Genomic DNA, 24,275 nt, shown 5'->3' with positions numbered 1-24,275 from the left:
TGGAGTTCTGCGTGGGAGACCTGACCACTTGACTTTTGGAGCTGAAATGACAGGTCACAATGAAATTGGATGTCTACAGTACATCACAGGTGTCTCTTTCTGGCACTTACTCTTTTCTTTGTGTAACTGTGCAATTCTTCCTGATACTTTTTGGGATGTTTGAGACTTCATACACAACGTGCATGGCTCTGCCCATGGAACATGGCATTGGAGCTACTAGGATTCCTTTAAAACCTTCTGTTCACATACTTTGAGAGCAGACCTTTCTCAGAGGGTGGTAGGGACTCTCAGAGTCAAGGGGACCTGGCTCAGCAGGAGCAGCTCTTTGCTTCTTGACCTGCAGCTTCCCAGGGTAGTTGTGCTCATTTGACCTCCCGGGCTGCTAACAGGTAGGTCTGAGGCTCTGACACCTCTAGTTTCAAATGCTTCTGAGACTTCTGCCTTTGCTCTGTTTTCTTTTCCTTCGCGGATAATCTGATTAACCAAGTTCTCCAGAAATGTAGGACTTAGCTCCATTATGTAAAATCTATTGTATATTGTTAAATGTTTGGCTTCAACAGTTTATCACAACCTTCTTTAGCCACCAGATGACCCATCTTCCCAGCAGAGCCCCTGGAGGAGGGAGGCCTGTTGGTGGCCTTGGGCTATGCCTTATGTGGTGTTTTGGTTATTTAGTGTTGTTTAATTTATGACCCTGACTTAATAGACAGGCTCGTGGTTCTTAAATTTAAAGATATTAAGATTTAATTTACTAAAATTTATTTTGAGGGGATATTTATACAGTTTTAGGTATTCGTGTTTTATCAGCTTGGAGTTTGATGCCTAAATTTCCCCTGAAAATAGCAAATAAGTTGTGTATTTGTGAAAGAACAACAAAAAACTTACTTTTGTATGGCTAGATAGTATTCCACAGCATAGATACACGATGGTTTCTACATTATTATGAATAGTGCTGTTGTGAACATTCATGTTTAAATTTTTGTGAGACATATTTTTATTTCTTTTTGATATATACATATTGTTGAAATTGCTAGGTCATGCGTTAGCTCATTGTTTAACTTTTTGAGTAACTGCCAAACTCTTTTCCAAAGTGGCTACGTTGTATTACCTTCTCATCAAGTGTATGAAAGTTCCAGTTTCTCCACATTCTCACCAGCGCTTGCTGTTATGTATCTTTTTGATTATAAACCGATGTTGTTGTGAAGTTATTTCTCATTGTGGTTTTGATTTGCAAATCCCTGATAGCTTATGATGTTGAGCATCTTTTCATGTGTTTATTGGCCATTTGTAGATGTGTTTTAGAGAAATGTTTATTCAGAAAATTTACTTAATTTTTGCATTGCGTTATTTTTTTGTTATTGAGGCATAAGAATTCTTTATATATGCTGGGTACAAATCTCTTATCAGGTATATTGTTTGCAAACTTTTTCTTTGATTTGTAGATTATTTACTTGGTGGTGTCCTGAAAGAAAAGCTTTTACCTCTAATTATATCTTAATTTATCTACTTTCGGGGTCACTTTTTCTTTTGGTCTTATATCTAAGAAGATTTACTCCTATATTTCTTAAAAGAATTTTATAATTGTAGCTCTTATATTTGGTTCTGCAATCCCTTTGGAGTTATTTTTGTGTGTGGTATGAGAAAAGAAGTTCGGTTTCATTCTTTTGCATGTGGATATGCAGCTGAACCAGCTCCATTTGTTGAAAGACTATTCTTTCTTCATTGAACTGTCTTGGTACCCTTGGTGAAAATCAGTTGGCCAAAGGAAAAGGTTTATTTCTGGATCCTCAATTCAATTCCATTGATTTATATATGTCTATCCTTATGCCAGGACCATACTGTTTTGATTACTGTAGCGGTGTATTAAGGTATGAAATTAGACTTCTCTTCCTACGTTAGCATATCTTACAGAGAGTTTGTGCTGTGTGACCCTTGACGCAGGGATTGGGTGTAAATGCTAGTGTCTACTCATGTATCAAATATTAGTATAGTTTATTTGATTTTCGTATTTTCATTTAAAAGCTAAATATCAGCAGAAGCTCTACTATTTTCTTTTGTATCCCACCAGATTGGTGTGTACTCCTCACTTTGGAGACCACAGCTCACAGGTACCATATTTGGGCTCTATTCCTCACTTTATAACACTCTTCAGCCAAGTATCATCAACCAGTGTCTCACCCTTACTTTAAGGTCCTAAGGTAATATTGATGTAAAATTGTACATCAATTGTACAAATGTACAATTACTTGTACATACCCAATAACATCTCCAGTACTGTAGACTTTCTCTGAAACTTAAGTTAAATTACCCTATTCTAACTATGACTTTAATAGGATAAAGTAATTATTCTAATACACTGGTGAATCAAAACAAAATAAGAGGATATCTTAGTGATCTAGAGTTGTTGATGGGTTTACCAAAGAATTTTTTCACTGTGAAGAAGAAAAACCAAGAAATTTAACTTACATTTAAAAATGATATAGATTTACCAGCTCAGTTAAATAGAGTCAGATTTTTCCCTCAAATCTAAAAGGAGTTACATAATTTTTCTCCTACTTTATCATTTTATTTACTTTTTAGAAAATAATTTTTAAATTTTAATCGCGGTATAGTTAACGTATTGTTAGTTTCAGAAATACAATATAGTGATCCAGCAATTCTTTGCATTACTCAGTGCTTATCATAAGTGTACTCTTTAATCCCTGTCACCTATTTCATCCATCTCTCCACCCACCTCCCATCTGGTAACCATCAGTTCTCTATAGTTAAGTCTTGTTTTTTAGTTTCTTTCTCTCTCTCTTTTGGGAAGAGTCCATATTTCTATGATGTAATATATACATTCTTCAAACTCAAAATTAAGTGAGCTCCTGTTCTGTTCCAGGCTCTAAGTTTGGGACTGGTATGATAACAGTGCAGTGGGGGTTTCTGTTCATAGGTGGCTTGTATCTAATAGTCCCTCATTGTCCAAGTGTGAGTTAATGTCAGTTCTTGTTTCCTTTAAATACACACATGCACACCACCTTAGCATATTTAACCAATTAAAATATTGATATTACAATAAAGTAAAACATTTCAAAATAACCTCTAAAATAAAATTAAAATGTAGGCTTATTGGGCAATTTTGAAAATAAAGTAAGTCAAAATAAGAAAATAGCGATCAACAAAGCTCTCATAGTGTCAGTGTTTAGAAGTAATTGCTGTTAATTGTCTTTATCTTTTTAGATTTTTCCTAAAATTTGCACACTTAAATTTGTTTTCTCTTCTGTCCCAAATCCTCATTTTAAGATCCCAATTTACATACTTCTGCTCTCATTTATAGTATGTTGAAATTCTATAGACAAAATATACTTATACTTGTTATTGTATTCATTTATCAGTGAAAGTTGGTACAAATTAATGTATATTTTATGAGTATATATTGATCTCAAAGTAAATTAGCGTACTTTTTTTGAAGATTTATTTATTTTAGAAAGAGAGAGCAAGCAGGGAGGGAAAGGGAGAGAATCTCAAGTGGACTCTCCGCCAAGCACAGAGCCTGATATGGGGCTCTATCTCAGTACCCTGAGATCATGACCTGAGGAGAAATCAAGTCGGCCACCCAACCAACTTAGCCACCCAGGCGCCCCTAAATTAACGTACTTAAACTTAATAAAAACATTTTATACTTATTTTTGTTATTTTTCCTCATATACTTTTTCTTTTTTCTCTTTCACTCATTCTTTGTATTTTCCAATGAATCTTTATTTCCTCCATATAAAACTTAGCCCTTTCAATAAAACCATTGTATGTTGCAATAATATTTGTGTTTTATATCTGCCAACTTATTAAACTTTTAAAGTTTATTTTAGATGTATTTATATACAGAAAAAGTAATAAAGCTTATAAAAATGAACACAACATCCAGCCTAAGAAATGCCATGTATAATATACATTATATAGTATGTCACATTATACATATATAATAATATTGTTATACAACATAATAAATACAATATACAATTGAGGTTACCTGTATATCTCACTCCTATTTCATCCCCTTTCTATTCCTCTGAATTTGCTTTCTTTTTTCCCATGTCTTTCTTTATCGTTTTACTACATTCATATACATATTTAAACAGCATATGTTATTTACTTGCACATTTTTAAACTTAAATAATTAACTTGATATGCATTCTTTTGCTTGTTTTTTCAGTCACCATTTTTACTCTGGATTTATTGTTCGTTTTCACTTTTCTATTTTTACTAAATATTAGTGGATTGTTCGTTGAAGTGGTTGTAACAGTTTGTCTAAATTTTAGTGGATTTTTCACTTTTACTAAATATTAGTGGATTGTTCATTGAAGTGGTTGTAACAGTTTGTCCTTCTACAAGCAGTCTGTGGGTTTCTCTTGTTCTTTATTTTCACTAATGCTTGGCATTGTCAGACTTCAAATTTTGGATCAATCTGATGAGTATAAAATGGTATCCCCTCTTGGTTTTAATTTGCATTTTTATAATTATCACTGAAGTTGTTTCTATTCATGTATTTGTTGGCTTATTGAAATGTTTCATCTTTGAATTCCATGTTCATACTTATTATCCATTTTTCTGTCCCCATTTATTTTAAGGAGTTATGTATGTAATGCAGAGATTAAAAATTGCTTTATGCAATAAATATTTGCAAATACTTTACCCCCAGTTTACCTTGTCTTCTCTTCTGGGCTGAGTGTTCTTGACCCAGGCCCAGGTATGATTAGCACACGGCCTTGAGTTGTTATGAACTTGTGTCAGAACCTAAAGTGATGCCTGCTTTGTGTGCTTGGGTCTGTTCAAAGCAGTGCTTGACAGGCTCCTCTGCTGGTAGCCTGCTTCTTCCTCTCCCACTCCCCCTGCTTGTGTTCCCTCTCTCGCTGGCTGTCTCTCTCTCTGTCAAATAAATAAATAAAATTAAAAAAAAAAAAAAAAAGCAGTGCTTGGGATGAAGAAGGACCCTGGGCCCTCCTCTCCCAGCCCCAGTTTTTAGGCCCCAGTGAAGGGCCAGTAGGCCCCAGTTTTGGGGCCTAGTGGATGCTCACGGTACATTCCAACCTGTTTAGTCTCTTCTCTTTTCCACGGTGGCTTGTATTTTACTGACTGATGTTATATAAAAGTATTTGAATTCCTTTCCTTCCCCAACTTTAGAATGATATTCTCTACACCTTTCAGTTGTTTTTTGCATGTAGTATTAGACAGGTATCTAAATTCATTGTTCCTATTATGGATCATCAGTTTTCCCAGCATCATGTATTGACATTCCTTGTTTAACTGCTGCTCTGTAGGTCATCTTTGTTATATATGGAGTTTCTTTTTTTTTTTTTTTTAAAGATTTTATTTATTTATTTGACAGAGATAGAGACAGCCAGCGAGAGAGGGAACACAAGCAGGGGGAGTGGGAGAGGAAGAAGCAGTCTCATAGTGGAGGAGCCTGATGTGGGGCCCGATCCCATAACGCCGGGATCACGCCCTGAGCCGAAGGCAGACGCTTAACCCCTGTGCCACCTAGGCACCCCTATATATGGAGTTTCTGTATAGTCATGGGTCTCCTTCTGGGCTCTCTATTCTATTCTAATCTATTATACTCTATTCAATAATCTATTAATACTCTATTGTGTTAAATGACTTAGCTTTTAGTATGTATAGTTACCTGGTCGGGCCTATCTCCTGAACTTATTCTCTATGTTCAAAGTTCACATGGCTATTCTCTGCCTTTGATCTCCTATACAAAATTTAGAATCAGCTGAGACATTCCAGAATTAATTTGGGAAGAATTGCTATCTTTATGATATTAATTCTTTCTATCACAGAGTGTAGTGTATCTTTTCATCTCACTTTACATCTCTGACGACATTGTGGTCAGTGTACATGATCTGTGATATTCTTTTTTCCCAGTAAAATATATATAACAAAAAAATTTTACCATTTAATAATTTTTAAGTGTAAGTTCAATGACATTAAGTGTATTCACTTGTTGTGCACCCATCACTACTATCTCTCTCCAGAACTTTTTCATCTTTGCAAATTTGAACTCTACCCTTTGCATGATAGCTGTTTCCCCCTTTTCTCAGCCCCTGGTAACCACCATCCTGTCTTGATGAATTTAGTTACTCTGTAGGTCATGTAAGTGGAATCACATAGTATTTGTCTTTTGTGACTGGTTTATTTCACTTAGCATAATGCCTTTAAAGTTCATCCATGTTGTTGCACATGTCATAGTTTGTTTTTAAGGCTGAAAAAATTCCATTATAAATATTAATTTTTAAAAGCTTGTTGACATTTGCTTTATTGTAGGGTCAGTTTTGCAATTGTGAACTTATGTCCTTGAAAGAATATATTTTATTGGTTGCATATTTAATATATCTCTAAGCTGGAGAATTGTGTTATTTAAGTCTTCTGTAACCTAAGTCATTTTGTGGAAAGTTTGTCATGACCTCCTTCCATGATGTGAATTTTTCATTTTTTCTTTATAGTTCTACCAATTTATGCTCTTAACATTTTGAGCTGATGTTCCTAGGTTTAAATTTGTTGTTGTTAATTGAACTTTCATATTTTATATGTACCCTTATGTGTTCTTTAATATTTTCCCCCTAAAGTCTGTTTTCAACATGGCTGCACAAGGTTTCTCCTCCCCTTCCTTCTTTCTTTCTTTTTTTGTTAGTATTTTTTATATGTCTTCATAGAACCTTTTAATTTAACCTTGCTCTGCGAAAGAATATAGCCTGTCTTTTAAATTCAGTTTGACTCTTTCCATCTTTTAACTGGTAAATTGGGTACCTTCACATCAACTGTGTTTAGTAATGTGTAGGGATTTTTTTCTAGCATCTCCTTTTGTGAATTACAGTCGTTCAGCGTTTTCAGTGCTTCATTTTTTTCTCCATCATTTTTTCTCCATTTACTTTGGGTTGATTGCTTCTTGATTTTGCTTTTTTTTAATCAATATGGTGTATTTTCATAAATTTAACTTGTCATTTCTTTTTTTTAAATTTCACTTAAATTCCAGTTAGTTAACAGTGGTGTAATATTAGTTTCAGGTATACAATATAGTGTTTCAACACTTCCATACATCACCTAGTGCTCATCACAACCACTGCACTCCTTAATCCCTATCATCTATTTTACGCATTCCCCCACCACCTTCCTTCTGATAACCATCAGTTTGTTTTCTCTAGTTAAGAGTGTGGTTTTTGGTTTGCTTCCCTCTCTTTTTTTCCCTTCACTCATTTATTTTGTTTCTTAAATTGCACATATGAGTGAAATCATATGGTATTTGTCTTTCTCTAATTTCGCTTAGCATAATTGTTTCATCCATGTTGTTAAAAATGACAAACTTTAATTTTTAATGGCTGAGTAGTGTTCTGTTGTATATATATATACACCACAACTTTATCCATTCATTAGTCGATGGACACTTGGGCTGTTTCCATGGTTTGGCTATTGTAGATAATGGTGCTATAAACATTGGGTACATGTATCCTTGTGAATTAGTATTTTTGTATTCTTTTGGCAAATACCTAGTAGTGCGATTGCTGGATTGTGGGGTAGTTCTATTTTTAACTTTTTGAGGAATCTCCATACTGTTTTCCAGAGTGGCTGCACCAGTTTGCATTCCCACCAGCAGTGCAGGAGGGTTCCCCTTTCTCTTTTTCAAAAATTTTTGTTTACTTTAAAGTTATGCACATAATTTTTATTTATTTAATAGCTACTTTTAAATTATTAACATGCATGTTTAGTTTTAAAAGTCTAAAGTTAACCAGTACTTATACACCCATCCTGAATAATAAAAAAACTTCAGAAGATGTAAATTTCCACCGGCCCTTGGCATTTTATAAGATAAGCTCTAGGGCTATCTACAATTCTAATTTTCTGAAAAGAAGACTTCTGAAGTTCAAAACACTGTGAACCAAAAAGAAAATTAAATTTTCTCATAATGCCAAAAAAGAAGGAACATATATTCTTTAAAGAAATGGCTTTGGAAATAGAATTTTAACTTTTTTAAATAATTATTTTCCCATGAACTTTTTTTTTCCTTTTAGGTCATATCTTTTATTAAACTAATTAAAATAATTCTGATTATTTCAATGGTTATTTCAAATAATAAACACTGTAACTTTTTATTTCTGTATTTGCTTTGCTGAAATTGCATAATGATATTGATTAGAGCACATAATTAGCAACCACCCACATGTCTGGAAGCAAATGTAACCATCCGAAACAAAGTGAAAACACAGAAGCCATAAGATAGGTCCCTGAGCAATGGCGACAAGAAAGCAAAACCAAACCAAAGAGAAACATAACCAAAAATCACTGCTATTACAAAAAAATAGAACCTTGAAGTTGCCTCTGCCTAGGGGCTTTATTACCTCATAATCTCCATTAGCAAGCCACCCCCAAATAAATATTTTACTAAAGGAGAACATTGTGCTTGTCATACAGAGAACTTCAAGACCTTTCCTACCCACTTTGAATGCCTAGCCCCATGATTTAGAAACGCCTGTGCCTCAATACCATTGATGCCTTGTTAGGCATCAATGAAGAATTTACAAAATAGGTATGTAATAACTCCTCTGTGAAAGTAATTTACAGTTTTTATCAGTGGTGGGAGACAGATGATGTACAAGTATAGTGGCCTTAGACTTAACTTCATTCATATAACGAAAGGTTGACTTACACATCTCAGTAACCTGAAGGAATTTCCTGGAATGACCATCTGATAAAGTAACCAATCAAAACCAAATCCCCAATTAAATCACCTGAAAAAAGAAAAACTGATGTATGTTTAAGAAATGGACTCAGTGGGACACCTGGGTGGCTCAGCTGGTTGGGCATTTGCTTCAGCTCTGGTCGTGATCCCAGAATCTTGGGATGGAGTCCCGAGTCCCCGCTCAATGGGGAGCCTGCTTCTCCCTCTGCCTCTGCCTGCCACTCCCCCTGCTTATGCGCGCTCTCTGTCTCTCTGGCAAATAAATAAATAAAATCTTGAAAGAAAGAGAGAGAGAGGGAGGGAGGGAGGAAGGAAAAGAAAGAAATGGACTCAATATAGTATGTTTAAAAGAGATTTTAATCAAAAATGCTTTATTGAAGTGAGAGAGTATTATTCACTTAATGGGCATTTTTCAGTGGGGTTCAGTAGATGAAAGTTTAACTTGGGTGTCCATCTAATTTTTATTAACAGGTTTTGTCCTCTTCAACATTTTGTTTTCCTGACAATGCAGCAGAGAAACATGTACTTTTATACTTACTTAGAACTAGGAAAACAACCATGGACAAAATTCTCTCTCATTAAAATTGTTAATAGAAATAAAAGCTTTAGTGAAATCCTTCAGTCCATTCCAGTTACAACAGAAAAATACTACCTCAGTTTTCAACATCAAGGAGGAAGTTTTTTTATTTCTGAGGAGTAATATCCATCTGAAATAAAAGTGGCTTACCATTTTGTGATACTTTTATGTCAAATATGCAGCATAATAATATGTCTCTTACTGGATCATCAAGATTCCCCCTACACGTTAAAAGCCATACTTCATTTGTAAAAGTGTATGATGTAGTCAACTCTTTTGAAAGTGAATAAACTTTTGTCTCTTCTTTAGTCCTTTTCAGTAGAGGTTCAAAAATATTTGACCTATGTCTGCTCTTATGTCTAAGTTTCAACTGTTTATTTTTAAAAACATTTACCATTTTTCTTAATTAAACTGTTAATATGGGTGGTACATGGAAAGTTTGGGAACCTCATAAAAGTACAAAGGAAAAATAATCCTGAAATCGTTCATTTCCTTCATTATCTCTTGGCTCCAACAGTAAATAATTTCAGGGTATTGTCCTTTGATAATTGTTTTGTCTGGTCTCTATTTTCTTCTATTTTTCACTTGTCATTCCTCAGTTTTTCCATGTCATGATTGCTTATAACATACTTTCTTGTTTTATCTTATCCTTATAGTGAAAGCTTAAGGAGGACGATGTTTCTCCTTGCTACTTATTTACTCAGCCTATATTTATTAACACCTGCTATATGTGAAACACTGCATGGAAATATATGAATCAATGGGCAAAGCTCTTATCCTTTTGGAACTTACCAACTAGAATCAAGTGCTTGAATATGGGGTGTCAACCCACAAGATCGGGAGCCATGCTTAATTCACTTCTGTGTTTTTACAACCCAGCATGGGATCTCTTTTCTTCTGCATCTGCAATAGATATTGGGTGGACACTTAATGTGGTATATAAATAACTATTATTGAACAAGTTATTTGTCTCTTACCTATATGGCCATATTCCTAATATTAGAGATTGGATAAGTAGGATTCTGCCTACCTGATTGTGAAGTTCTGTGTTTAGATGTAGCATTTGTTTCATGCTTATGACTTAACAAACTATTACTCCATTATCTCAGAGGGTTCCTGTGAAGCTCAAGTAAGCAATAAATATGCTTTATTTAAAAAGAAGGAAGGCGGTGGTGTTATTTACCTGGAGCTCTTACAGCATTGATTTATATATTAAGAGATAAAACATTCAGTAACCCCAGTCATCTAAAACATGGTTATTTTATTATTGGCCTTTAACTTCCAAATATGTTACATATTTTTAATGCACAAATAATTATTTAGCTTCAAGAAAGTTTAAGAAAAAGATATACAATGCAACAGGAAATAAGTATACAGATGAGTTAGATTCAGTCCCCAGTTCAAAAAGCTTTCAACATTATACATGGAAAGATAATTTTTCTCTCATGCATACAACTTATCTAGAGCCTTTCCCCACTCTTTACCTGGTTAATTCAACTTATCCTTCACATCTCAAATTAAACATCACATTCTTAGATGGAAGTTCCTTCAATCTTTATTATCAGATTTTTCTTTACATTTTTTCATGGCACTCTGCATTTATCTTATACAGCACTCATTATATTTATAATTGCATTATACTTAGAAATATTTAGTATCTATATTCTGACTAGGCAATAAACATAAAAAAGGTTCAACGTACCAGCAAAGTGTCTGGCACAGAGTATGAGCTCAGTAAGTGGTATTGCATGTAGTAACTAATATGTAAAAGATGATGGCAGGGAAAAGGAGAGAGAAAAAGTGTGATGGGAATGTAATGGAAAGGGAAGGCATTTAATATAGGGGTTTACAAAGGTTCTATGGAAAATTTCAGGTTTTCCTTAGAGGATGTGTATAATTGCTGAATGTGCAGCTTCATAGACACATCTAGAGGAATGATACAGAAAAGATAGATTGGTGGAACACAAATGATCAAGGCCATAGTATCTATAGACACAGTAGACACTGTGCTTAGAACACATGATAGCTTAAGGGGCCCACAGAATGTTTTAAATTTTAATTTTTTGATCAAAAGAAAAAATGTTACAGTAATATATAATAATCCAATGGGTGCCAATGTAAGCATAGAATGTAATTTTTAATACATATATATATATGTATTATATATATGTGTGTATTATATATATTAATATGTATTATATATATATATATATATATATACCCAAAAAAAGGCAATAGTGCCCTGGACTCGTGATAATCAGAATGTAGCCCTGGGGACAATATTTGTTAGACAGTAGCTAGATTTGTCTAGAACCTAGAAAAGGAATGGAAGACTTAATGTTGAGAATGCAGGTTGGCCTTAGGTCAAAGAGAGTCCAGATGTCAGGCTGGGGAAGTTCTTTAAACTTTGGTTTCTTTCAGAGACTTTTGTGTCAACTTCTTGCTTACAGGGGGCTTTTGGAAGAAAATTCTTGCAGAAGGAATAGGATGGATTGTCTTAGAAATAGGGCAATCAATCAAGGGCCTTTTGCATTAGGTTAGATGAGGGTTAAAGAGAGTACAGTAGGAAGAGATAGAAGGGTTGGAGATTACAGACATTCAGGTATATATTTACCCATGCATTTTAGATCATGTGCAGAAAAGCCCCTTTTCCTCATAGAAAATTCCCTAAGTCATAATTATAAATTCGTATTCCCTCTGAGTATAAATTGCATGAGAGAAGGAACCATGTCAGTGTTACTGTTGTATCCTCACGGCATTGAAGATGGAGACACTCAAGAAAACAGGAGAGTTAGCCTCCTGTCAAAGTGTTAAAACTATTATAACTAGAACTAGATCCTGACCAACCCATCCTTATCATCAAAGCCAGTGTTCAAAGCCTGAGCATGTGACAAATGTCTTCCAATTGATTGATGGTTCAGTTAGAACAAAACAGCAGTAACAACATATACATTAACTGTGACTTATCTTAAAGTTAATTTTAAATGATTATTTTCTGAAAATTGAGTAGTCTTAGCCTATGGTCCATAACTAAATATTTATTCATAATCATAACTCACCCATATATGTGCAGCGTAAACTCATATACAGAGGAAGTTGTAATGACATAAAACCATGTAGTATGCATTGAATACAGTTGTGTTGCATGTAGATTTGTTAGCAATCTAAGTGGGTAATTTGTACACTTAGGATGTAACAAGCCTTGTGCTAGACAGAAATACAAGTATCACATATAATGGCATATGTTGGGTGCTAGCAGCTGGGTTAAGTTAGTAGCAGGAAGGATAAGGCAAATCCTCACTAAGGAGAAGTGATGTTTGGCTCAAGTCTTGAAAGAGTAAATGCTAGCCAGGTAGATCAAAGCAGAAAGGCATGTAAAATTTTAAAATTAGGGAAAATTACTCTTAAAAATACTTTTATTAATTTTTTGGAAAATTAGTTTCTTTATCTGTGGCATATGATAATCATCTTTTTATCACTGTTCAGCTATTTTCAATGTTTGTTCAGAATATGGAAAAGGAAAGAAGCATAAAACGCAGCATGAAGGTTATGAATTCTGTGATTTTGAAGAAGAGGGAAGATATTCACTGTGTAATATTGATAGGTAAATTAGCTGCCTGTCTATATTTTAGAGACTGCCTTTTTTGGAAATGGAGGAATAGACTAAATGAATTTTCAGGAACTTCCAAACTTTGGCTTTTTGATTTGATAAGTATGAAGAATGTTAACATTGTTAAATCACTGAGATTATATTTAATGCTCTTTAAAAAATCTAAACATTTTTATAGTATTGAGATTATACTATTCAACCTATGAAAAATTCATTGTTCTATACGATAATATGAAAACTGAAAGGTATGAAAACATAGCCATTTAATTGGTAATTTTTAGGCTCCTATAAATTTTATTACGAATATTACGGAATAAATTCAAGATAGAATTTTCGGTATTGAGTCTTATTGGCAATTTGAAAGCAGCTGAATTGTTCTCCTACTTTGTGTTGCAAAAATTCCAGAGCTATATTCCAGACGTTGTTATCAAGATAGGAAATGAATCTAAGTCGATGTTCCTCTTGAGGTTAAAGGTCTGTTTCTTTGAATCAGTTCAAATTGACAGCCCTCCTGCCATCACCTCCTCCTTAGCCAGGCAGACAGGCCCTGGCAGTCAGTGTGAAAACATCTGTTGAATGAATTTATTGACTAGATCTTGTTTTTTCTCTCTCTTTCTCTATTTTTTTTTTTCTTTTTCCTTCACACCGTTTATTATGTCTCTGACCTGATGAACTTAATTTGTTTACACGTCGTTCTCAGTGTCTCCCTCAATGCTTGTCTCATGTTTCTTTCTACTGTGCTCTTTTCTTGGCAGCAGCCCTTCCTGGAGCCCCAGCACACACGTGTGCTCTCAGTGCACCAAACTCAGCTGGCTGTGGTTGGCATGGATGGATTAGAGAAACATCGTCTTGTCTCCAGGACGCATTCCTCCCCTGCTGCCTCCATTTTACCTCATCCAGCAATGGACTGCCCCCTCCAGCCTGGCTCTGCAACTGGTAGGAATCCCTAAAGACTTTCCCTAATAGGCAGGCTAAATGCACCGTTCTTGTAGGATTAAGCGATTTAAATGCTCTGAATAACTCCAATAGCAGAACGCTCTGTTTTAACCCAATGCAACCCAAATTTTATGAGGTTATATTGGCCACAAGACAAACAGCACATCTGATAAATCTTGGGCTTAGTATTAATAGCCTCATAAATTGTTATCATTCAAGGGCCTGGAAAACACATCAACAGGTGCATAGGTCCCTTTTGGAAACAAAATCCCTACAACATTCTTTAGCAGTGTTCTTCACTGCTAGTAGTCGTGGCCACTAGGAAATTTATGATGTTCAGCTTCATTTGATTCTAAAGAGTGCCTCTCTCCCAGTTTGTTTTTCACCTTGTTTTGTTTGTTTCATTGTTTTCTTCTGACCTGCTGTACAGATGACTCCTGGGAGACAGTGGCGCCAAGTCAAACCTTGTTTAATGCTGAATACATTAGTTCCATTTCTATTTATTATGGCACCTTTGGGTGGGCTATTTGACCAACCTCTTCCTTTGCCTACAGCTGTGTTTGATATTTTAGAACCTGGCTACAGAGGAAAACAAACCAGATAATTCCAAGGCCAGAGGAAGGTCGAATCTGGAACATACACAAAAAAGGGGTGCTATTCACTCTCCAAAGGAACTGTGCTGTAAATATCCATGTGGATAAATACTCCTTTCTGTCTTCACTAGAATGGGGTCCAGAAGATATCCATGCTCTCAAACTTGGGGCTGATCAGATGAAAGATATTATAGCCTAAGGGGCTCATAACTTGGATGCAGCAAAGGGAGTATTCATGTGCACCTTCTCTCAAAGGCTCTCACAGGTTATCTGATTTATTTTTGAATCAATTTTCAGGATTCAGAATTTGTTTTTGTGGCTTTGGTGACCTCATGCAACCCTTTGTGCTTGGAAAAGTTAAAACACTTTTTCTAAAATCACATTCCCAAGCCTGATATCATCTTATTTAAAAATCAATGAACGGAATAGCCAAGTTATTTAACTTTGACAGACACTTAAATAAGTATGCAAAGGAACTACTTTTTTATAAGGTGTTACACCACAAGCCAGCGTTCCATCCTAGGAGTTACAGGCTGGGTATATTTGCATATATTTCTTGCACCACATTAGCCACTGCCTTGGATCCCTCTATTTCTCAGAGCATAGCAGACCTGCCCTGGTATCCCAGACAGCCCAGGACTGCAGCCCAGTGTCAGCAGAAGCTGCTTGGATCAGCCATGCCTGGTTCTCTCCTTCGTCTTCAGAGAGTGTTTGCTCAAAACCAGATATGTGATGTAGAGGAATACTTTTGGTAGCTATTCAGATCAGTAGCGTTCAAGAATTACATTCTACTAAGTTCCTTTTCCTGAAAGTTTTTTTTATTTAGCCATAAGCTTTCAGAGAACACAGAACAATAATCCTGTCATAATGGCAATTCCACTCACTCAAAATTATTTCCTTAATTTTAAAGTGAACTTAATTATAAAAGTTTCATGATGCTGTTCCATGTATGTTGCTGTCTACTATTGAGATCCTATTGGTTGAGTTTCTTTTCTTGGTTAAGAGGGATGACCCTTTCCTGACGTGCTTTGGTTTCCTCTGCTTTTAGATGTTCCTTCAATATGAATAAGGCAAATTCCTTGAATATTAGAATGATACTACAGGTTTAGGAAAACAGTGTTGCCAGATGGACAGGGTTGGTAGGGCTTAGAGGAATCCAGGTGAAAGAGTAGACTATAACCCTACTAACATAAGCATGACAAACAACCTAATCATTCAGACCAAATACTGGGTCATTTCAAATTGTTAGTTTCTTTCTTATAATGTCAGCATCCTAGTATTTGTCAGAGTTTGTATTCCAAACACAAGTAGGGAAATGAAGTTGAGATTATTTTCATACATAATGCACTTCATAGGGCACATTTCTTGCCTAGTGATTAAATAAACATATTTTTTAAAAAACAGGATTTTAGGGGCCCTTGGGTGGCTCATTGGTTAAGTGTGTGTATTTGTCTGACTCTTGATATCTGCTCTGGTCATGATCTCAGGGTTATGAGATCGAGTTCCCCCTCAGGCTCATGGAATCTGCTTAAGATTCTCTCTCTCCCTCTCCCTCTGCCCCCTCCCCTGCTCATGCACATATGTGTGATTGTTCTCTCTCTTTAAAAAAAAAATGCACAGGATTTTAGGGTTTCTAATGTCTTGATTTCAGAGGTGAACTATTAAGACTTTCATTTGTAGTATGTTTGAAAAGAAGTATCTTTAAGCATTAAATTCCTTTCTTTTGATTTTTTAACATCTATTTATTGTAGGTCCTTTTAAAAAATCAAAAGTGACATTCAGGTATGTTCCTTGGAAATATTTAGGTTTTTTTCTCAAAGAAAGTTATACGATCTCACCCACTCAATAGTTGTTCCATTAAAAAGTAAGGAGGAGAAAACAAATACATTGTAAAGGTGATTTGCTTACACTTGTCCTGTAAGAGCTGTACTTTTTGCCATAACTTAAAAAGTTATTTAGTAGTTAACTCACATACTTTTCAAGGCACACCTTTTCAAACTCGCACATTCCATGTGGATTCTCAGCAGCCAGATAGAGCAGCCACAGCACCCCCTTTTTGAAAAGAACAAATCAGTGTTCCCAGGGGAAAATGTTTTCTGAATTCAGTCAGTTGTTGAAAGATGAAGTCTTCAGTCTGTTTCCTGTGAGGACTTGAATGGACCAAGAAATGGGCTAATATGTAGCCACTACCTGGTGGCCCTACAGAATGCCTGGTAACGAAGAGCATATGATCATGATGCTGCTAGTGACAATGAAGATTGTATTGTGCAGCCAGGTTGCCACATATTCTTTTAAAGCGATTTTATGTTATACTGTAATGAGTAATAATACTTATTTTTTATGATATTCAATTTAAGAGGTGGAGTTTTTGTTCTGTTTAAAGCCAAGGCATATTGTTATGTGACTTCTGGTGATTAAGGAAAGGGCAGTGTATTTTGTTTTCTTTACCATAACCATCTTTTCTGCTCAACTCTTCCTAACAGAGATGAGGCTTGGCCATGACTCAGAACAGGGCATTGACAGTATATAACATAGTTATATCAAATGGGATTCACTGAAACAAACAAACAAAAAAGGCAAATGAATTTGATTGGCTTTATCTTTCCTATCACCCAGTACAATTTAAGATCTTCTATCTTCCAGCGCTAGGCTGTTCTACATAATCTGTGAGAAATTCTTTCTTTGTAATATTATCTTTTTAGTCAGTGTCTAGTGTGAATAGGATCATAGTACTCAAACTAAACCAACATTGTGGAAGCCATTAAAAATAATTTAGTTAAAAGAATTTTTAAATTGATGTTTAGTGGGTAAAACGGCATGATGGAAAGTGAAATGCATTTGAAAATTTCAGTATGAGAATAGCAACACTGGCCTGCCTCCCTTCCTCTTTTCCTTCCTCCCTTTCTTCCTTCCTTCCTATGGAAGATGTTTTCTCCAGTCAGGCTAACTCCAATTAATCCTTCATGTTTTTGTTTATATGTTATTTTCTTTGGGAAGCCTTGCTTGGTCAGCTAAGTCCAAATTAAATCTATTCTGATCCCTCATAACAAACTGGATTTTTCCTCAAATGTTGTAATTATTTATTTTAGGCATTGTGTTCCAGTGGGCTTTCCATGAGGAAAGAGACCATGTTTTTCTGTTTTCTCTATCCCCAGTACTTAGGTACATGGCTAACCCCTGGGAAGTGCTTAGTGTATATATTTACTGTGTAATAAATGAGTAAATCAACAAACAAATGAACAACTCAATGAAATGAAAGTAAAAAGACATGAATTACCTAAAATTACACAAAATCATTGATAAAGTGAAATTTTGGGGTAGCATATTTTTATTAACCAGAGAAAAATAATACATGTTTATTGAAGGCAATTTGATAAATCTAGGAAACTTTATAGGAGAATCACCCATTATTCTATCACTCAGAGGTAACCATAAGTAAAATATGGATTTATTTTCAGTATGTTTTCCTCTTCCTATGTGGCTCTCTTTAACAGAATAAAGAAAAGTTATATGTATGTTTGTTTTCATATTTGTGTGCATGTGTGTATTTGTCAGTATATGTGTGTGTGTGTAATTGTGTGTCTGTGTGTTTGCATGTGTGTGTGTGTATTTTAAGACCTCTCAGAGCAACTTCTTTTACCACCTCTATCAGAATGGAGAGATTAATTTCTTTTGGGAAGATAATCAGCTTTGAAATTACCATCTTCAATATATATGCTTAAAATTTCTTCTGAAAAAGTTTTTGAAAAATTGCCCATCTAAATCTCACTGAAGATGGTAAAAATAGCTATCTTGTTTATTTAGGCGATTAATTGAACTTGATCACATATATTAAATATCATAACATATATCATAGCATATATATTTATAAGTATATATAAATAACATACATATTTATGTATATATTTTTTTTTGGCTTTTTTATGCCTCACACTGTCATTCTATTACCTTCACACATACTTGGACACACACTTATTTTATTTTGGTTCCTATAGTAAATCATATTCAATGATCTAACTAATAGGAATGATGTTCCCTTCACAGTTTCTGTATCACATTCTCATAGTCCCTGAGTTTTGCTTGTTTGTGTTTGTTTTTGTTTGTTTGTTTGTTTTTGCTCACTCATTCTTGAACGTAGAGAAATCTTTCCGGATATTTGCCAGCAAATGTAGTGAATTCTGTTTGACTTCACTTTTTTCCAACTTACATGCTGGTTGAATCTCCTCTTTGGCTATGTTGTTGAATGGCAATACTAGTCCAATTCCTAGGTTTCAACAGACTATCTCATATAGTATTAGTTGGAAGGCCTAAGGTGGGATGCCTTCTGTCCATTTCCTTGTTAGCTGTCTGATACTGTGATAAGATTTACATAAAAAATTATGTGTCTTAGAAATTCTTTTTATCGGGGCGCCTGGGTGGCTCAGTCATTAAGCGTCTGCCTTAGGCTCAGGGCGTGATCCCGATGTTCTGGGATCGAGCCCCACATCAGGTTCCTCCACTGGGAGCCTGCTTCTTCCTCTCCCACTCCGCCTGCTTGTCTCTCTCTCACTGGCTGTCTCTCTCACTGGCTGTCTCTGTGTCAAATAAATAAATAAAATCTTAAAAAAAAATTCTTTTTATCTACTTAGAGACATAGTTTAACAAATTTTAAACATTCACTTTTGGATATTTCATTTGTTTGCTGGAAAGATCAAGTTTCACAATTAATAATTACACTATTAATTTAAGTGTACTGTGGTCATACTCAACCACTAGGAACATGCCATCATTGGGGTCCTCACAGTTTGACAGGGATCCTTTGATCACAGTGATGAAGGTAGAAAGGCCCCTCAGGAAACCTATGCTGATATTGGGGGATTGGTCAACCAAATCCAGGAAATTCAGGAAACTGTGGAGCTTCCTCTCAGTCATCCTGAATATTATGAAGAGATGGGTATAAATCCCCCAAAGGGGGTCATTTTCTATGATCCACCTGGCACAAGTAAAACCTTATTAGCCAAAGCAGTAGCAAACCAAACCTCAGCCACTTTCTTGAAAGTGGTTGGCTCTGAACTTACTCAGGAGTACCTAGGTGATACCTAGGTACCCATTAGGGAATTGTTTCCAGTTGCTGAAGAACATGCACCATCCATCATGTTTATTGATGAAATTGATGCCATTGGAACAAAAAGGTATGACTCAAATTCCAATGATGAGAGAGGAATTCAACTAAGAGTGTTGGAACTGTTGAACCAGTTGTATGGATGTGATTCAAGGGGTGACATGAAAGTTATCATGGCCACAAACCAAATAGAAACTTTGGATCCAGCACTTATCACACCAGTCTGCATTGACAGAAAGATCGAGTTCCTCCTGCCCAATGAAAAGACTTTGAAGTGTATCTTTCAGATCCACACAAGTAGGATGACACTGGCTGATGATGTAACCCTGGATGACTTGATCATGGCTAAAGGTGACCTGTCTGGTGTTAACATCAAGGCAATCTCTATAGAAACTGGTCTGATGGCCTTGAGAGAACATAGAATGAAAGTAATAAATGAAGACTTTAAAAAATCTAAAGAAAATGTTCTTTATAAAAAACAAGGAGTCACCCCTGAGAGGCTCTATCTCTAGTAGACCACGCCTGTGTTCCTTTTTGAGTGTGATGTGCAGAATGCCCACTGGGGTGCCTTCATTTGTTGGTCAGATGAAATGTTTTCTCCCCAATTAAGTGTGCTCTTTCTTAAAAAAAAGAAACAAAAATTGCTGGCACCCGAATCATAATGAACATTCAGTGACTGTTTATTACATTTACATCTTTCAGGAAAGATATCATGCTATCTATATGTATCATGCTAAATTTCTGTCCTTTGGCCCTGCGAGATATTTAATAAACGTTGTTGAGCAGATACCTTGAGAAGGTGTAAAACGTCAGGTATTTCCCAGAAAAGCAATATGAAGTTGAGTGTTAAGAACTAGGAATCAGGATTAGGAGTTCTAGGGTTAAAGATTCTAGACTCAGCTTAACCCCTAGACCGAAGTAGACTCAACCTAACAGTGTGATATGAGACTGGGTATAAACCTGAAGACAAGAATGGTGTCTGTGGCTAGATAATAACCTAATTACATGTAATGATTAAGAAAAGGGAAAGATAAATAGTAGGTGCTTCAAATACTTATTTAATAAAGCTGAAAGCCAGAGAAAGTACAGAGTCCAAGCATATCTAGAAAATGTAGCAAAATTTTTTTTGATGGAAAGTAAACTTCTAGGGTTTACTTTCTAGGTTTAAAATACAGGTAAAGACTTTATGATAAGACTCCTTTGTGTATTTTCCCAAATTCTAATTTTAACTCTTGTCCCATTGATCGAGAGAGAGATTGATCCATTGGCTTATGTTGCAAATGGTAACCAGTAGGGCAGAAAGGGTCAAAGAAAAGTAGAATTCCATGTGAGTCCCAAAGAGAAGGGCAGGCTTATTTCTCACCCTATAAGTCTTTGTTTCTGAAAAAAAGAGAGGAAAAGAATGGAGATGAAGGATGAGGTTAAAGTCTCACCTTGTACACTACCTGTTAACACCTCATTGCTATGTCATTAAGATGAGTAAGTGGAGGTTTAGAGTTCCAGACTTTATTTATTTTCCCTTAAATTCAGTTGTCTGTCCAAGAGCTCCTAGATTTTGTATTATAATCTCCAGATACTTGGCAATAACTTCCAGCTACCATAACCTGTTTTATGATATTTTTTGCAGTGGTTTATGGAGAAAGTGTTGTTAAAAGAGGAACAATACTATGGAGCTAAAGTTAGATATGTCAAGAGATGAAATAGTGAAAAAAAATTAACCAACTTGATGAAAATCTCTAGTCTTAAAAAACCATGTTTTCACAATGAGAGAGATGCTGTATTCTTTGTGTCTGTTATCATTAATATATCTTTTATGTGGTAAGAAATTGTAGTTGAAAATATGTGAAAAATCTGGGGCACCTGGGTGGCTCAGTCGTTAAGCGTCTGCCTTCGGCTCAGGGCGTGATCCTGGCGTTCTGGGATCGAGCCCCACATCAGGCTACTCTGTTGAGAGCCTGCTTCTTCCTCTCCCACTCCCCCTGCTTGTGTTCCCTCTCTCACTGGCTGTCTCTCTGTTAAATAAATAAATAAAATCTTAAAAAAAAAAAAGAAAATATGTGAAAAATCCAACAAGGGGATATAACAATTGTAAATATTTGTGCACCCAACATGAGAGTACCCAAATACATAAAACAAACATACAGGAAATAATCAATAGTAACACTATAATAGTAAGGGGCTTTAACACCCCACTTACATAGATGGACAGATCATCCAAACAGAAAATCAACAAGGAAACAGTGGCTTTGAATGTCATGCTGGACCAGATGGATTTTGCAGACATATTCAGAACATTCCATCCTAAAACAGCAGAAAACACATTCTTTTCAGGTGCACATGGAACATTCTCCAGAAAAGATCACATATTAGGCCGCAAAAGAAGCCTCAAAAAATTAAAAAAGATCAAAGTCATACCATGTATCTTCCCTGACCACAATGCTATGAAATTAGAAATCAACCACAAGAAAAAATCTGGAAAGACTGCAATTACACAGGGATTAAATAACATGGTACTGAACAATGAATGGATCAACCAAGAAATCGAGGAAGAAAAAATTGCATGGAAGCAAATGAAAACGAAAACATAACATTCCAAAACCTTTGGGATGCAGCAAAAGCAATTCTAAAAGGGAAGTTTATAGCAATACAGGCCTACTTTGAGACACAAGAAAAATTTTAAATAAACAACCTAACCTAAAGGAGCAAAAAAAGGAACAACAAACAAAATCCAGAACCAGCAGAGGGAAGGAAATAATAGAGATTAGAGCAGAAATAAATGATATAGAATCTAAAATGCACAATAAAACAGATCAATGAAACCAGGAGCTGGTTCTTTGAAAAGATAACGAAATTGATAAACCTCTAACCAGACTCATAAAAAAAAAAGAGAAAGAGAGAAAGGACTCAAAATCACAAATGAAAAAAGAAATAACAACCAACAGCACAGAAATACAAACAATTGTAAGGGAATATTTTGAAAAACTCTATGACAACAAATTACACAACCTTGAACAAATGGGTAAATTCTTAGAAATATATAACCTACCAAAACTGAAGCAGGAATAGAAAATTTGAACAGACCAGTTACCAGCAAGGAGATTGAATCATTAATTAAAAACTCCCAACAAACAAAAGTCCAGCACCAGACTGCTTCACAGGAAAAGTCTACCAAATATTCATTCATTCATTCATTCATTCATTCATTCATTCATTCATTTATTATTAAAAGATTTTATTTATTTGACAGAGAGCAGGAATGGGGAGGAGGGGGAGAGGGAGAAGCAGGCTCCCTGCTCAGCAGGACCCTGGGATCAAGACCAGAGCTGAAGGCAGACGTGTGACCAACTGAGCCACCCAGGCACTCCTCTACCAAACTTCTAAAGAAGAGTTAATACCTATTCTTCTCAAAGTATTCCAAAAAAATTGAATAGGAAGGAAGACTTCCAAATTAATTCTATGAGGCCAATATCACCCTGATACCAAAACCAGGTAGACACAACAAAAAAAGAGAACTAAAGGCCGGTATCTCTCATGAATGTAGATGCAGAAATCCTCAACAAAATATTAGCAAACTGAACCCAACAATACATTTAAAAAATATCATTTACTATGATCAAGTGGAATTTAATCCCAGGATGCAAGGGTGGTTCAGTATTCTCAAAACAATGTGATACATCACATCCGTAAGAGAAAGGGGAAACCATATAATTATTTCAGTATATCAAAGGCATTTGACAATATCCATTCATGATAAAAACCCTCTGCCAAGTAGGTCTGCCAAACAGGTCTATTATATGTCAACATAATAAAGGCTTTATGTGAAAAACAGCTGGAGTGCCTGGGTTGCTCAGTCAGTTAAGCATCTAACCTTCAGCTTAGGTCATGATCCCAGCATCCTGGGATTGAACCCTGCATTGGGCTCCCTACTCAGTGGGAAGTCTGCTTCTTCCTCTGCCCCTTTCTACCGCTCGTGCTCTCTCTCGCTGAGTCTCAAATAAATAAAATATAAAAAAAACTAAAAACAAAAACTCTCACAGCCAACATCATACTCAGTGGTGAAAAACTGAGAGGTTTTCCCCTAAGTCGGGAACAAGACAAGAATGTCCACTCTCACCACTCTTATTCAACATAGTACTGGAAGTACTAGCCACAGCAGATAAATAACATAAAGAAATAAAAGGCATCCAAATTTGTAAGGAAGAAGTAAAACTCTATTTGAAGGTGACATGATACTATAAATAGAAAATTTGAAGACTCCACCAGAAATTTACTAGAACTGTAAAGTTGCAGGGTATATAATCAATGTACAGAACTCTGTTGCATTCCTGTACACTAATAATGAAGCAGCAGAAGATTAAGAAAATAGTCTTATTTACAATTCCACCAAAGCCAATAAAATATCTAGGAATAAACTAAAGAGGTGAAAGACTTGTACTCTGAAAACTATAAAACACTGATGAAAGATACTCAAGACAATGGAAATGGACAAGACATTCCATGCTTATGAATTGGAAGAGCAAATAAAAGGTCTATACTTCCCAAAGCAATCTACAGATTTAATGCAGTCCCTGTGAAAACAACAATAGCATTTTTCACAGAACTAGAACAAACAACCCTAAGATTTGTATGGAACCACAAAAGACCTCAAATATCCAAAGCAATCTTGAAAAAGATAAATGAAACTGGAGGTATCACAATACCAGATTTCAAGTATATTACAAAGTGGTAGCAATTCAGACAGT

General features: G+C 35.5%; 1 protein-coding gene and 1 pseudogene across 6 annotated transcripts in view; both read left to right on the top strand.

Annotated features, from left to right (window-relative positions):
• Positions 1-24,275, top strand: part of HDAC9 (histone deacetylase 9) — a 726,671-nt gene that overhangs the window by 413,243 nt on the left and 289,153 nt on the right. For all 6 annotated transcript variants that reach the window (XM_045793088.2, XM_087860991.1, XM_045793089.2 and 3 more), the window contains one exon: positions 13,659-13,839. In XM_045793088.2, the coding sequence (XP_045649044.2) occupies positions 13,659-13,839 (181 nt within the window). The remainder of the gene's footprint in view (positions 1-13,658; positions 13,840-24,275) is intronic.
• On the top strand, positions 17,253-20,045 carry LOC123789501 (26S proteasome regulatory subunit 4 pseudogene; annotated as a pseudogene).

The sequence above is a fragment of the Ursus americanus genome, chromosome 3, assembly GCF_024610735.1.
Source record: "Ursus americanus isolate L20-20 chromosome 3, mUrsAme1.1.p, whole genome shotgun sequence".
NCBI classification, from domain to species: Eukaryota; Metazoa; Chordata; class Mammalia; order Carnivora; family Ursidae; genus Ursus; species Ursus americanus.
This window is presented reverse-complemented; position numbering and strand designations above follow the sequence as displayed.